The sequence below is a fragment of the Arachis ipaensis genome, chromosome B10 (genome assembly GCF_059453495.1).
Source record: "Arachis ipaensis isolate K30076 ecotype BB chromosome B10, ASM5945349v1, whole genome shotgun sequence".
Taxonomy (NCBI): Eukaryota; Viridiplantae; Streptophyta; class Magnoliopsida; order Fabales; family Fabaceae; genus Arachis; species Arachis ipaensis.
The window spans coordinates 274,323-290,328 of NC_142435.1; the positions used below are offsets into that span (position 1 = coordinate 274,323).

At 35.0% G+C, this 16,006-nt stretch overlaps 3 protein-coding genes across 3 annotated transcripts; 1 reads left to right on the forward strand and 2 right to left on the reverse strand.

The window, feature by feature from the left end:
- Positions 1 to 945: 945 nt before the first annotated feature.
- LOC107622406 (putrescine-binding periplasmic protein-like protein) lies at positions 946 to 4,725 on the reverse strand. The gene is made up of 7 exons (XM_088502515.1): positions 4,135 to 4,725; positions 3,904 to 4,049; positions 3,045 to 3,293; positions 2,697 to 2,831; positions 2,441 to 2,623; positions 1,884 to 2,045; positions 946 to 1,684 (listed from the first exon to the last, which is right to left on the reverse strand). Exons 1-7 carry the CDS (start codon positions 4,499 to 4,501, stop codon positions 1,259 to 1,261), a joined length of 1,668 nt encoding a protein of 555 aa, XP_088358641.1. The 5' UTR covers positions 4,502 to 4,725; the 3' UTR covers positions 946 to 1,258.
- A 3,409-nt stretch (positions 4,726 to 8,134) lies between these two features.
- On the forward strand, positions 8,135 to 9,409 carry LOC107619860 (aspartic proteinase CDR1). Its single transcript, XM_016322099.3, has one exon. It carries the CDS (start codon positions 8,135 to 8,137, stop codon positions 9,407 to 9,409), a length of 1,275 nt encoding a protein of 424 aa, XP_016177585.3.
- Positions 9,410 to 11,083: 1,674 nt separating this feature from the next.
- On the reverse strand, positions 11,084 to 13,116 carry LOC107619861 (protein NUCLEAR FUSION DEFECTIVE 4-like). Its single transcript, XM_016322100.3, has 2 exons — positions 12,778 to 13,116; positions 11,084 to 12,277 (listed from the first exon to the last, which is right to left on the reverse strand). The coding sequence occupies exons 1-2, from the start codon at positions 13,114 to 13,116 to the stop codon at positions 11,084 to 11,086; spliced, it is 1,533 nt and encodes a 510-aa protein (XP_016177586.1).
- Between the last annotated feature and the right edge of the window lie 2,890 nt (positions 13,117 to 16,006).

Consider the following 16,006-nt stretch of genomic DNA (forward strand, 5'->3'; position numbering starts at 1 on the left):
TAAAGCCTACTCACAACTTAGTCCTAAGGGACCGAAAAGACTGAGTCCGAAGTGCCAAATTAAAAGGTGAGAAAGGTTAGAATAGAATGGAACGAAAGAGCATAGAATTTGGATTGAGACAGTGGCAGCAACTTCCACAGCTACATCGCAGATGTAATCGTAACATCAACAGCTCCAACCGTTCCATGACAGCACCAATACCAATACTCGAGATAATTTCCAGCAAAAATGCAACAAAAGTTGAGCGATAGTACTAAAACAGAGACATATATTATTGCAATTAAAACAAAAGCATGTAAGAAAAGAACAAAATGCAGCAGACTAAAGGCGGAAGCATTACAGTTTCACAAATGGAGTCAGAATAAGGGAAAATGGTGCTGATTCAGAGACAAGAATGAAGGGAGTGTGGAGCTGGGCAAGACCAAAACAGGGAGTGAGATGGTTCATTAGTAGTGACGTCGGTGATGACAACAGCAGACGCGACGATGGTGAACGGCTCCTTCATTGCGACCCTCTCTTCCTCCCTTCTCTGGCCAGCTCAAACTCTCCTTCATTCAGCAATGACGGCGGCCCCCCAACAGAGACAGCGGCAGCCTCAATGGCAATGGCTTGTCTGTGACGGAGGCGGCCCTCCCTTCTTCCCTCATCGCGGTTCTTCCTCCTCCATGAACCCCTTCTCTCTCTAAGAAGCTCCCTCATTCACTCTCTCAAGCTTAGCAACGGCTCCCTTCGACGATGACCCAAGCAACCACAGCGACGATGGATGCTTCAGCGACGGCAACAAGGCACGGCACACCTCCTTCTCTTTCTCTCTCTGGTGTCTTGGTTCTCTTCTCTGTCTCTTTTTCTTTCTTTCATTCTCAGGGGTGTGTTGTGTGTGTTAGAAGAGGATTAGGGTTTGGCTTGGAAAAAAGAGGAGTAATGGAAAAAAGAGGAGTAAGGGTATTGTAGGGATTTTACAGTTAGTTGCATTCACCTATCAATGAACCTTGGTCAAGAACCAACAGCTCATGATTGTGTTCACTTGACAGTATATATATAAAAGTAACATTAAGTGAGAAAAATTACATTGAAAGAACCCGATGTACATCTAAGAAAAATATAACATTACTGGGGCTTGACCACAACCTCTAAGCCGGTAATACTGAAAATGGACTTCCACGATCTTCAAACTAAATGGCCAGCTTTGGAAATTCCAGACCATTCACCATTAAGATATATATCCTCTATAGCCATTCCACAGCTAGCAGCTCCGTATTCATGTCTGTTTTGAACCAAACCACCCAGAAGATTTAGCCACCATTGAGATGTACTGATACATTTTGTGTACCAACCCATTGCCAGGTTCTTGGATAGAGGCAAGCAACCAGTGATAATCCGACAGTGTTGAGTCAGATAAAGGCTCGAGAAACTCGCACCTTTTTCTAATGTCCAGAGGTGGTGCTCCATCAATGAGATTGGTGTTTAGCCTTGGCCTACCCTTGGTAAACTCCATGTTCACAGGCATATTGGCTGAATGATCTTGAATTTGAGAGGGAGAGGCACCTGGGATTACCTCCTGCTTAAAAGGCAGTGCTCTTGCAGCCTGAAGACAAAACTCTATCCACTGATGGATTAATGGGGATGGTCCCCTGATGCGCCCACCAATCTGATTTGTTTGAATCCTGGAAGCAGCAGGAATTGCCTAGAAAAGTGGGAAACAAAAAAGAAGGATAACAAAAGAAAAACAAGATCATATATTCCTAGTGACCTATTGTCTAATGGGAAATAAAGTTCATGATTAATGATATTTTTTCGAATTAGATCAATACATCAGAATAGCATGATACATTTGCTAACAATTTTTAAGAAGATATTGGAGACAAGGCATATAAGAGACATACCCAGAGATCCGCCCATAAACTTGCTCCAGACTTTGGAACAATAACTGCAACATCAGACATGCGCTTAGCAACAGGGATAACATCACTACTCCATCCAACAGCTACCCACACGTCTCCAACTCCAAAAGCTTTTAGGTAGTTTACACTATCAAACAATCGGACCTACAAAGACAAGTTGTCTTCACTTAATAGATAACTTTTGAAAGAGTGGAAATTTTACACAGCATCAAAACCTCCTGATCAACAAGCCTAAAAATTAATCCTTTCCATCCCAAATTTCTTTATTGAAAGCTGAATTTGAGTACAAGGAGGCTGGTCCTCTATACTTTCTATACCTTAAGCTCAAATAGCTTTTATAAAGGCCATACTGTCCATACTCCGCAAACATTCATGGACTTTAATCTAATAACTTTTAAAAGTGCTAGTCTTAGACTATAGTAACTTTTAACTACACTGTCAAAAAAACCTTTTAACTACTAATCTGTACAGCTCTGCATCACTATCATAATCAGGATAAAAAGACAGCAAACAGTTGATTGATTATCCAGTACAGATACCTGTTTTGCAAGCAATGCCAAATTGAGCTTGACAGCATCTCTCCCACCATTGACTTCCAAGTTGATATTCTTTGCATTGTAGGAAGCCCCCATATACTTCAAAACTGCACCAACAACTTCTCTAGGAGAATCAACCATTGCAATTTTCCCTGCAAGATCAGGCCGCCACAGATCTTCCCAATCCTGTAATTGAAGTTTATATAAGCCCATAAATGCCTTGCAAGAGTTTTAACGGGTCCATTAAAAGACAACTCACCTCTATAGGAGCCAACTTATGGTTTTGAAATTTATTTGTCTTGTATGCTATTACCATGCAGCCCCATCTATACGGAGCCGCCCATATGTCACCTTTAGGATCCATTTCTCCCTCACAGTTCCTGCGTAGATATACCTGGAATTTTGTAAGAGGAACATAAAACTATACTTTCAAGAGATTTACTTATGGAATAAAGGTACTCAGAAATTTTTATTTATGATTGCAGAATCATTATTTCACACTACAAAGCTCAGAAAACAAAAAGTTTGCCTTCTAAAGAATAACTTTGCACAACAAGTCAAGGGTGGCACAGCATGATTTAATAAGAAACAGATAATTTATTGTTACCTTCCATTTCTCATCTAAGCCTTTAAACCAATCCTGATCTTCTACATCCCTTATTGGCTCAATTATAGCTTTTTTAATGGCAAATTTAAGCCATGAATCACCAATTCCAACAATATCTGCTGCCAAAGCAGAGGCAGGCCCGAGATTTCCTTTAGTAAAAGGAATTGATAGCTCAGAAAAGATACCATCAAGACTGGCATGATACTTCACATTAAACTTTAATCTCTTTCCTTGAGAATTTATGAAGTCCTATGAATGAAGAGGAAAAAAATGACACTACAGAGTAAGTTATTGACATCCAGTATAAACAACTATGAATTATTTGAAATGAAAAGAAAGAACAGAAGGAAACTTCATCACGAACTAGTACATTCTCAGCAGTCAGAAGATGAACTGTAAATTGAATATAGGAATGTTTTAGAGAAACATCCTCTAAAGATACAAGTGTTAGACAACACCTTGGTCCTTGCCTCCTTGGAACCTTTTGTTTTTCTTTTCCAAAAATTTTTCCCCTTATTTATGCAAAAAGGTCATGCAATGAATCATTCTCCATCAAAATGACAGAGATTAGCGTAGAAAATGAGATCCCTAATTCAGAGATTAATCCATGAGTTATATATCGAGGGACCGAAGCAATGAGACTTTGTATGTTTGCGGGGCATAATTGAATAAAAAGTATTTGGAGGACCAAGGTAAAGTAATAACAAACAGGGATTCAAACAGGGATTCAAACACTGCATTATTTGGGGAGTAAAGTAAAGTAATAACAAACAGGGATTCAAACAGAAATGTTGTTCTGAGGAAGCAGCAATGGAGATAAAGGAAAGCAAAACAGAGAATAGGCACAGAAAGGCCAGACCTTGATCCACGAAGGAGGCAGAGAACCGCGTAGAGCAACAACTTTCAAAGGAACAGTCAATGCAAATGTTTTGGATTTCCAAGTATTAAAAGCTGCTTCTAGTTCCACATTTTCTTCATTATCATGTTTTCCTTCATCGCCATCATCTGCAGCCGCAAAAATTGAAAATGTATGTATTAATCTATACGTATTATCTCGGGTTTCCAGAAAAGTAACTACATAAAAGAGAACCTTGAACCGTTTGGTCCTCGTTAACGGAGGAAGCAGCGGTGGCAACAGAGGGCATAGATGCCGAACAAGCTCGAACGCCGCCGAGGCAGAAGCTGAAGCAGAGAAACAGCAGCACCGAAACGGCGAGGCGCAGAGCAGCCCCCGGCAGCTGAAGAGGGGTTGTTAGTAAGGAATGACGGCAGGGGATGGCAGGGGAGGGCGATGGAAGCAGACGATGGTGAGCGGAGAATCGAAAAGCGGCATTATAAGTGACGGGAATGACGAAAAGGAAGAAACGATTGGGAGCAGAGTTAGGGTTAGGATTCGGGTGGAGATGTGAGCGGGGAGAGAGAGATGGGGGAAAGGGAGAATGCAGCAACAAAGCCATCCTTGCCTCGTAGACTCACCACTTCCCTCGCTTTCCAACTTCTTTTATCTCATTCCCATCTATTCATCTAATATCCAAAATTTACTTTGCAAAAAATACGACATTTTGAAGAGACAAGTAAACTTACTTTCCAAAATTTTATGTCTCCTAACTAAAATATGGAGAGTTAAAGAATACATAGCACATAAAGTTTTGGATAAATCTCAAACTTATTTTTAAGGTTTTTTTTGTGACTTAAAAAAAAATAAACAACAACTAAAAAAGAAAAAATAAATAAGAAACTGCTTAAGAAAGACAGTTTCGTTGAATAGTACTCTTAAACTCCTTCTAAAACAACGGAAGTTCCACTTTAGGAGAAAGGGTCCTCATTGCAGTCTTTGTCACGATATCTGCTACTGTATTTGCATCTCTCAAGATCAACCAAAGATCAGTACGCCATTTCCAAGACATGATATCTCGGATTTTTAACATCAAAGGATCAATAAACCCAGAGCAATCATGTAAATTATTGACAATAGTAAAAACCTCCACACAGTCTGTCTCACATATAATGTCTCTTTGTCCCGAGTCTCATGCTAAAAGAAAGCATCTCCAAATAGCAAACAACTCTCCTTGCAAAATGCTACGACTCTCAATTGTTCCCAAACAGCCTCGTTGTCACCTTCCCTTCCAATCTCTGCTAACACAAGCAAAACCAACTCGAGCACCATTGCCAGGATAGCTAGCATCACAATTAATCTTAAAGGTACCCACTAAGGGGGGAATCCAAGAGCCACTAATGGTGGAGGGGATAGACAGTCGTTGCAACTCAAAAATATTTCGGAGCTCCTTTTCCAAGGACAAAGCCATATCAATTACCTTGCCTGCTGTGGTCCAATGCTCGTGAGGATGAAAGATCTCGTTATTTCTCGAACGCCAAATCCACCAGAAACCAGAAAAGAATCTAAAGGGGCGCTGTTTGCCAAACTAGTTGGGCTTTTGTACAATCCCGAATACAATGTAAAACCGATTCCTGACCTGAGAAACATCGTGGACAGCTATCCGTGTGCGAAATGCCCCTCATAAAACGAAATGCGCAGTAGGAAGAGCCTTCCGAAGACATAGCCAGGCCAAAAACTAGAATTGCAATGAAGAAATGCTTGCTACAAATCTTAACAGGAACAAGAATATAACTAATTATTTCATACTTTGAAGTATGGGCATCCAAATAATAGCCTATTAGGGTTCGACTATGTTGATGACATGAATAGAATTGTATGAATTCCACAATTGCATTTTGGGGTAACGAATCTTTTCTTCTTCCTCGCTCCAACAATGTCCAACAGAGCTCACAGAAATACTCCTACCCTCATCGTTCGACGCATCTCTTCCACTCCCACACTCTCTGCTATTGCTCACGGTGGTCTGGGTTCCATACACGAAATAAGGAAAAGAGACGACCAGACTTATCTAATAAAAACGCTTGAAAACCTCAAAACGACGGCGTTTGTGTGTTGTTGATGAGAATAAATAGGCCCATGTCCTTTCCACCAAGTCACGTGGGCTTCCATCTTCCACGTAACCACTTCAGTCATCCATGTCATCCACTTGCCTACATACGTCAGTAATTTTTGTCAAATTTTTGCCGTGAAAATACGTGACAGAAGGACTGCGTTAGAAGACAGAGCACAGGATCAGGGACCGAAATAGATTGTATTTTAGGTTAAGGGTCGCGTTGTGATTCGAAGAAATGGACAGGGAACTCGTTGGTGTTTTACTCGCAAATTATCTAGTAATTCACCTGTCTTATGACACGTGTTGTCTTGTCTTCAATAATTATGTTTATGGGCCGGGGATACTTCCCTCACTTGAAACCTGAAGGGCCGAATATCACTACTGCCCATTTCAATGTCCAATTATCTCTTTTTGCCAACTAGGCACAGATCAACTTCTTAGTAGGATATGATATATCATGCTCCTACTCTCTCTTTTAACTTTTAAGTCTACCGATTGTACCAAACACCACTCACTAGCTAAGCTAGCCAGTTAACTTTAACTTACATAGCTATGCCAATAATTCCGGACCTATATATCTTTCTCATCTTCAACTTAATTATCGAATAATCAATCAATCTACTATATATTTTAATTTAAGTCTTCATTGCGCTCACTTAGTTAGTTAGTTACTTTTGCTTTCACCTTCACGAGAATGGCAAATTATTAGTTTCAAAAGATAGCCATGCATGCATGTCTATCTGAACGACGTATAATACACAATATCAAGTTTTTGTTTTGGACTTCAGATAAAAAATAGTATGTTTTGACTTTTGATATCTTGTTATTCTCCTTATTTCAATATTTCATACATAACTTGGCTCTTTTTTTATTTATTTTTATTTTTTTTTGCATTGCGACTGGCAAAAATTCATTTCTCCACTCTTTTGGACACTCCATATGTATCCACTTTTATTTCTCACTCATATTGATTCAAGCATCTATGATGCGTATTTTCACCTTGTTTTGCAAATGTAAATCCTTGGATGAATTTGGCCGAGGTGTCAATCGCTACAAAAGGAATAGATAGATAACGTATATAGGGAAAGATATATGAATTCATGAGTTTGCCAAAAATATATATGGCATAAATTGATATTATTTTATTCTCTTCACAAGATATAGTTATATTACACGTGCACGTGGGACTTTTGCATACCCATGGATCCAAAAGTCTTACACATTGTTTGGTATAAAAGAATTTGAAAAAAAAAAAATAGATGAAAAAATAAATTTTTTATTGTTTGAATCGAAAAAGAAATTGAATTAAAAATACAAAAGTATATGTGGAGTTCATATTAAAGTTTTCTCTTTAAAATTGTAAAGAAATCTAAGATTGAAGTGTATAAATGGGTAAAAATACAAATTTGTCCTTTCAATTTTTTATGCATAATTTCTATTAAATAATTTAATACTGATTTTAATCAGATCAAATAAATAAATAATACATTAAATAAATCAAATAAAATAAATCAAAAGATACCTTTAAAAATGTTATTTCATGTCAGCTATAATTTTAATAAAAAAAAACCCCGATTTTAATAATCCATAATAGATAGATAACAAATTTGAAGGGATTTGAGTCTAGCTATAATTTAAATTCTTGAGATTTACAAATCAATTAATTCAATTTATATTTTGTATCCATCCTCAAACAAAGTAATTAATTGATTTCAAAATCAAATCAATTTCAATTTTGTTTTGTCCTATAAACATACCATAAGTAGTAATAATAAAATATCACATACAATTTAAATGATGAGTCAATGTATAGTATGAAATCACAAACAATAATAACATGTACAAATTGAACAATATTCTATTTTGTAGACATTTATATTACACAACACATACGTGAATAATAACTATGTGTTTAGACTAATTAAGAACTAAAAGATACAAAGTAGCATAAAAAGGAATGATATATATTAAGAATACACAAAAAAATAAAGAAACAATAGTGTTACCAAATTAAAACGATCCTATCGATCTCTAGGTAGCTAGCTGTGACCAGGTAATTGACTTAGATCGATCTCGTCATTATAAATTGAAGAATGTTAATAGGTTCTCATCAAGCACTACACTACTGAATCTTAAAAAATGGGCGGCAGCAGCAGATTTCAAATTGCAGTGGTGGTTGTAACGGTGGTGTTGGTGGTGTTGGGAATGACTGTTGATGGGTTCAGCACGGAACTGATTCCCCGGCATTCTCCCGCGTCCCCGTTTTACAACCCATCAAGAAGCCACTACGAGCATTTGCAGGATGCAATCGAGCGATCACGGAAGCGACTGAACCATTTCGAGAACAAAATAGAGGCCCCTCTGAGTCCGGGCGATATAGAGTATCTGATGCGGATATCCATTGGAACTCCACCGGTGGAGTTTGTGGCAATAGCAGACACTGGCAGCGATCTAACATGGACTCAGTGCCTGCCATGCACACAATGCTATAAGCAAAACTTCCCCATCTTCGATCCCCGCCGTTCGTCCTCTTACAACACCATCTCATGCAAGGCTGACGTGTGTTTCGACCTACAAACCATAAGCTCAGGTTGTGACCGAAGCAACGGCACATGTGAGTATCTTTATGGATATGCCGACGGTTCCCGAACCCAGGGAACGCTATCCATTGAAAGTATTACCATCGGCGGAGCTGTCATTCGCAACAATATATTCGGATGTTCACATATAAGCACGGGGACTTTTCAGAAAATAGGAGGGAGCGGCATCATAGGGCTTGGTGCTGGCAAACTTTCCTTAGTTTCTCAGTTAGGTGAGTCTGGGAGAAAATTCTCCTATTGTCTAGCACCATATTCTTCTAAATCCACCAGCAAGATAAGCTTCGGTTCCGATGCCTTTGTTTCTGGTGTCTCAACTCCTATTCAGAGTGATCCTGCCTACGACGCCTTCTACTTCCTCACACTTGAATCCCTCAGCGTTGGCAACAAGACAATCCCACTCCCGTCATCAAACGGTGTAATTCGAGGAGGAGGGGGGAATATCGTCATTGATTCTGGCACAACGCTCACATTGCTACCACAAGAGACAGTTCTTCGATTGAGTTCGGCTTTGGAAGACGCCATAAGCCTTCCCAAGACGGTTGACCCTAGCAGAACATTTAACCTTTGTTACAGGGTCGAGGGGGAGACTGAATTTCCGAATGTCACTGCAGATTTCAAGGGGGCTCGAGTGGTGCTACGCTCAATCAATACCTTCGTAGAGGTTGCAGATGGTGTGGTGTGTTTGGCAATTTTGCCAACACAACAAGAAGTATCTGTTTTTGGGAACATTGCTCAGACCAACTTCTTAGTGGGATATGATCTTGATGCTCGCGCTGTCTCTTTTAAGCCTACCGATTGTACCAAAGCCAATTAAGTTCCGATCCATGCCTATATATAATAATACGTATCCTTTATATTTTTTAACAACTTCATGTATATCGAATAATCCATCTGCTATATATATTATTCAGCTTAGTGAAGTCTTAATGATTATTCAAGAATACATGACACCGTGGTAATAATCCTATTTTATTTACTCAGATGCATTATAATTTTTTTAATGGTAATGGTGAAGAGAGATGAATGCACAATTCTCTTCCTCATAATTACTTCTCATGTTGTAGTTTTTATGATTCAGTGTAAAGAGCCAACTAAGTAAGTCAACATTTTTTTTATTTTTTATTTTAAAATTTAAGAATTAGGATAATGAAAGACTTTTTTATAATAGACTTATTTTTTAACTAGTTGATTGGGCCAAGTTCACTTTTACTTTTAGTTGATTTTCTAAAGAAATTCTTTTATTTTATATGAAGTTTCTAAGTGTTATATATACGATGATATATTTAATCTAATAAATATTACAAATAATAACATACATAACATGAAAATATTATTATTTAACTATTATTGTGTATTTAATCTAACGAATATTGTGAGTTGTAAAATAGTATTAAATAGTATTACAACTCTTACTTAAGAAAAGAAAAAAAATGAAAAAAAAAGGCTAAAAAAGGTTATAATAGTATTAAATAAATATATCCAATATTTTACCTTTGGATATTTATAATCCTGAAGAATTTATTACATATATATTCATATAATACTAGAATTTTCGAAATAAGCCTTAATTTATATATGTGTCACTTTTCACTGTGTGGATTTAATATTAAAAAATTAATAGTAATACAAAAAATATAGTAATAATAGATGACTATATAATAATACAGGTGTTCATTTTATTTGTAATTATTACACCATTATATTATAACTTATTAATCTTTATTAATCATATATAAATATGTAATATATTTTTAATAATTATTATTAAAAAATAGTTATATAAAATAATAAAATGTGAATAATATTAATTAATTAGAGACTTAATTCATCCTTCTAATTATTCTCCTAATACTTAAATAAGTAAGAATCTAAATATATGTTACTTTTTAAAATATTGAAAAGATAAAAAATAAAAAATTTATTTAAAAAATTAAGATAATTATAAAGACGAATTAAATTTTTTAATTAATTTTATATAAATTAATAAAAAATAAACTTAAATAATACTAACAAAAATATAGATTGAATAGATGTTTTCCGCAAGTAGTACATTTACATTAACAATCAAAAATTGTTATATATGATTCAGTCAACTAGAGAAAAGAGTTAAAAATAAGTGTATTTAAGAATAATAGATGAGAGCAAATACATAGGATAAATTTGATAGTCGAAAACTAATAGATAATAATTTAATAAAATATATTAAACTTATATTAAATTATCTAATAATTTTATATAAAAACAATTTGATAGAAATATTTACCAATATATAATAGAAAGAAATGTATATTATGATTAGGCATAATAAGAAAATGCAATAATATAATAGCTTGAGCATTATATATTGAACTAAAATGATGATATCTATATCTAGCGAGTGGTGAGAGGGTTGTGTTGTTCTCATGAAAGAGTATGATTTCATTAGAAATTGCAGTGATTCTTGTAGTCATGCACACATTGCTACAACTAAACCCTCCCCCTTATTGGTTCATCCTCTTACAAAGCCATCATGTAATTGGTATGCATGTTTGGTTCTGAAGAACAAGAGGAGACTAGAAAGCAGTCCGAGGACAGCTGTGCAAGCCCAGCACACAAAAGTCCAGAAGTAGCACTGCCTGCCAATGCACACGCCGGAGTTTGTGTTGGCGTCGTAGAGTAAGGCGGACAGGAAGCCGTAGAGCAGGGATCCAATTGGGATGTTTGTTATGAGAAGGTTGTGATTGACGGCAACACTGTTGGGACCAAAGAGTTCCGACGTGACGGAGACGGCAGCAGCGAATATGAATCCGGAACTGAAGGCTATCAACGCCGTGCCTATGGGGAGTGCGAGGGGAGTTTGTGATAGCGCCATGAATGTGAATGCAACTGGGGTGGGTATTAGTGCAATGCATAGCCAACCAGTTCTTGCAAAGTACAATTTGCTACCAATATAGTCGGGTAGACCCGAAAGCAAGCGACCGAAGAAGGAGAAGGAGGCATACACCATCACAAGTGTAGAAATGTCACAACTCGTGCCCACTGACTCCGCAATCTGTCCCAGGTTATTGCTATACACAAGCCCAATAGTTCCTCCGCAAATGTAGGTAACATAGTAGAGCCAGAAATCCAGCCTTCCAAGAACGGCGCCGCCACACTGCTCTTCTTCCAGCATCCTTTTGCAGCTAATGATGAGTTCCTTATGCAGCTCGAGGTCGTCGTCATGAACTGTTGGACGAGACCACGAGCTGGCATAAGCAACGAATAAGGGCAAGACAAGAAGGAAAATGGCGCCCCCCAAGAAGAGCCTGTTGGATGCCACATCGCCCGCGGATGCATGGGAGGCAAAGAGGAGGAGGTAGAGGCCAGTGAGAGTGGCCAGGAAGTTGAGTACTAGGAACATGATGGAGTCGCTGTTAGAGTGATCATGATGAGCAGGAGAGTGGGGCATAACTGGGGCCAACAAGGCGGCGGCGAAGGAGACGAGAAGGGGAAGAAGGGCATTGAGAAGGAGATAGAGAGTAGGAGATGAAGGGTCTATTGAATTGGCGGCCAGCGTGTAGAGTGCCCCGCTCACACCATTGAAGCTGACGGTGAGGGACAGTGCCAGTGCTCTCTTCACCGGAAAACTCCTTATGCACAGAACAAAGCACACTGTGTTGAACCAACATATGCTCACCCCTCCTAACACACTCACAACAAACACCTGAAATCAATATTAAACGCATATCAAAGCTTCGTATGAGCTGGACACGTGCAGCATACACCCATTTTCCACTACGGACAAAAAGCTAACATGCAATTTCTGTATATATTAATTTATAAACTAGCTAGTGGCGTCCTCTTTCTATATATGATATTAATCAACACTACTAATCCTTTAAATTTTCAGTTTAGTCAGCATTTTAATTTAAATAATATTATTTTTAATTTGCTTCAATAATATCCATATGATTGATCAACAAGCAACCATTTAACCAGAAAACAAGTGTAATGTATGTATCAACGTAAATTTAATGTGCGATCAATTTTAAGCGGCCAGGGAGAGGAAGAAGAACTGGCCTGTATATGATATAGTGCATTTAGCAATCGTCTAAAGATGCTTGCGGTAACAAATTAAATTAGCTTATAAACTAACCAATATTTTTACGACTAATAAAATAGCATAAGTCATGTATGTGTTTTGATTTTGGAGATAGGGTTTACCAGAAAATAAGGGAGGTGGATGAAGCCTTGGAGAAGGAGCCACTGGAGGCCGTAGCTGACAAATCCCATGGCGGCGGCGATGAACATGACGGCAGGAAGAGGGAAGTAGATGAGGGCGAAACCGGAGGACCAGCCAAAGAGCTTGCCCATGTCGTTGGCGGTGGCTAGGTAGTTGAGCTGCATCTGCGATATGTTGAGGGCGGATTTCATGGCGGAGGAGTACTGCGAGAAATCGAAGTTGGTGCCGGTGAAGGCCTGCAGCCATATGGTGACCACCACAATTATCCACTTCCGAGAATTCCCCAGCATAATCTCCCTGCCACTGTTGCCTCCTTTCATTCTTGAAACTTGTTCTCAGAAGAAACTAACAGAATCGTTAATTGTATTTTACGTTATGTTATTGTTTGCTTTAATTTCTGATACAGAGAAATCAATATGTTATATATATATAGCTGTTCTTTTATGCTTCTTTTCTTCTTTTTGTATTACATCTGCGCCCCCACCTTCGTGCATGTGTCCTCTTTCTTTCTCTTTTTTTCTCTTTCATTATTCACAACTTCAATTTGTTTAATTTCTCCTTTCTCTTAATATTCTATATACATTTGTACTTTTTTATTCAATATTGTCTTGTATATCTCTGTTGGATTTTGCATTCCCGGATTAGTTTTAAATAAATGCTGATGATGATGAACTACAGTACTAATAAAGTAAGAATTCATTATTGATCAAATGCTACTTTGAAGGTTGGGGGATTTTATTGTTTCTGCCACTACACACATATACAAGTATAAAACATGAAAATTTCTTATTTTCTCCCCAAACAAAATGGATTTCTTTAATTCTAAGTTCAAGTAAATAATGCAAATATATATATTTATTTAAAGTTGAGGAACCTCACTATTATATATATTCATGTATGTTATCATGCTGGCATATATATATATATATATATATATAACCCTGATGATTATATTGCACGCTAGATTTGAGTTTGTGATAAGGCTGCGCGGTCTGGGATTTAGATAGAGATATTGATTGATTAAGAAATGACGATTTAAACGATTTTCATGCCACATGCCTGCGTTCAGAATCTGAGTGCATGGCAGTACCATGTTTGGTGTCTTGGTGAATTGATTCCATTATTAATCATAATTATTTTCTTAAGTAACGTGGAATCGTATCATCATTAATCATCATATATATAATCCTTGTCGTTTTTCTAGGGTTCATTATAATAGTAGAGAATATAATTATTAATCAACTAGTCCAACTGTCCAAGGTTTAATGTCTCCCCTTGTTTCTTCCGTGTTGTGGATCGTGTTAGCAGAATATACAAATTTGTTATTATTTTATTTTTTAATAAGTTATTGTTGTAATCACTTTCAATTAAAATTATAACGAATTTATCCATCTATAATAAATTATAATATAATTTATAATTGAATTCAATCAGTTTTTTATGAAAAAAAAAATTAGATCGGACTATAATTCTAAACTATATATTGTTATTCGGTGAAAGAATTGGATGAAGTTTCCTATGTCTATATGGTCCATATAGGACATTGAGAAGCTTCATTTCATAAAGTTTCAGGTAGTGGTGAGGAAAAATTACTGTATACATATATAAAAGAAAATGAAAGTTAATTAAAAAAAAATATTCATCAGATCCTATCTATATCAATCATATTAAATTTTACGCAAAAAATAATTATCAAAATTCGTCATCAATATAAAATACATATTAAAATATAAAATACACATTAAAAAAATTAAACTATATATATATATATATATATATATATATATATATATATAATAATGCTTCATATTCATACAATAATTCTAACCAAATCATCCAAATAATTTTTCATTCACATGCACCTCCTTCTTCCATATTATTTTAGTAATGAATATTAATATATAGATAATATTTTTTTCTTAAATAATTTTTAAAAAATCACTAATAATTTAAATTGTGTTTAGTTAAAAAATTAAATTTTAATTTAATTATCAACTAATTAACTAATACAATGAAATTAATCATCATTATTTTTTTAGTTTATTTATTTATTTATTATTATTATACTTACTCAAATTTAATAATAATAATAATAATAATAATATAATAATAATAATAATAATAATAATAATAATAATAATAATAATAATATTATTATTATTATTATTATTATTATTATTATTATTATTATTATTATTATTATTATTATTATTATTATATGTAAGTTTAACAAAAAAAATTTAACATAAAACACAAAAAATTATTTATATATTTTTTAGGATAAACATAATATAACAAAAGACATATATATATATATATATATATATATATAGTATTAGTATTTTTTTTAAAACTTTGTAGGGGCAAATATCTTTTTTTCATTGTATGTGTATACATATATACAAAAAAAAAGAAAATTAAAAATAAATATTCAGATCCTATCTATTTCAATTATATTAAGTTTTACATAAAAATCAGTTATCAAAATTTGTCATTAATATAAAATATATATAAAAGTATAAAATACACATTATAAAAATATATATATATATATATATATATAATAATTAATTTTAATTACTAAGTTTAGTATATTCGTAATATTTTTATATCTATATATAAGAAGTTAGGAATTGAAATTTTTAAAAATCTTAAAACATTATATTTCGGATTATGTTTGTTTTTCAGATTTTTTTTTAAATATATTTCAGGTAGTGGTGAGGAAAAATCACTGTATACATATATACAAGAAAAAGAAAGTTAAAAGAAAATATTCAGATTTTACCTATCAACTATATTAGGTTTTATGCAAAAATCAACTATCATAATTCATTATTAATATAAAATTAAATACACACTAAAAAAATTAAACTATATATATATATAACTTTGTACTAAATACAATTTTTAATTTTATCATAAACAATATTAAATTATCACAACATTAAAGTAATGTGTGTATGAACATATATTCAGATTCTATTCCGATCCATTCATCATGATTTTTTTAAAATAAATGCAAAACAAACTTGGCTATTTTTAGTCTCAAAGTTGCATAGAAAATTTTGGGAAAAGAAAATCAAGTTGGATTCTGGACCTTTGCAAAATAGAAAATAAAGATGGTTCGATTTAGTGGTGGTTTAAAGTGTGATCACAGCAAAACAGCCTCCATTAACGGCGATTTGATTAAAACCAACACTAAATATGATA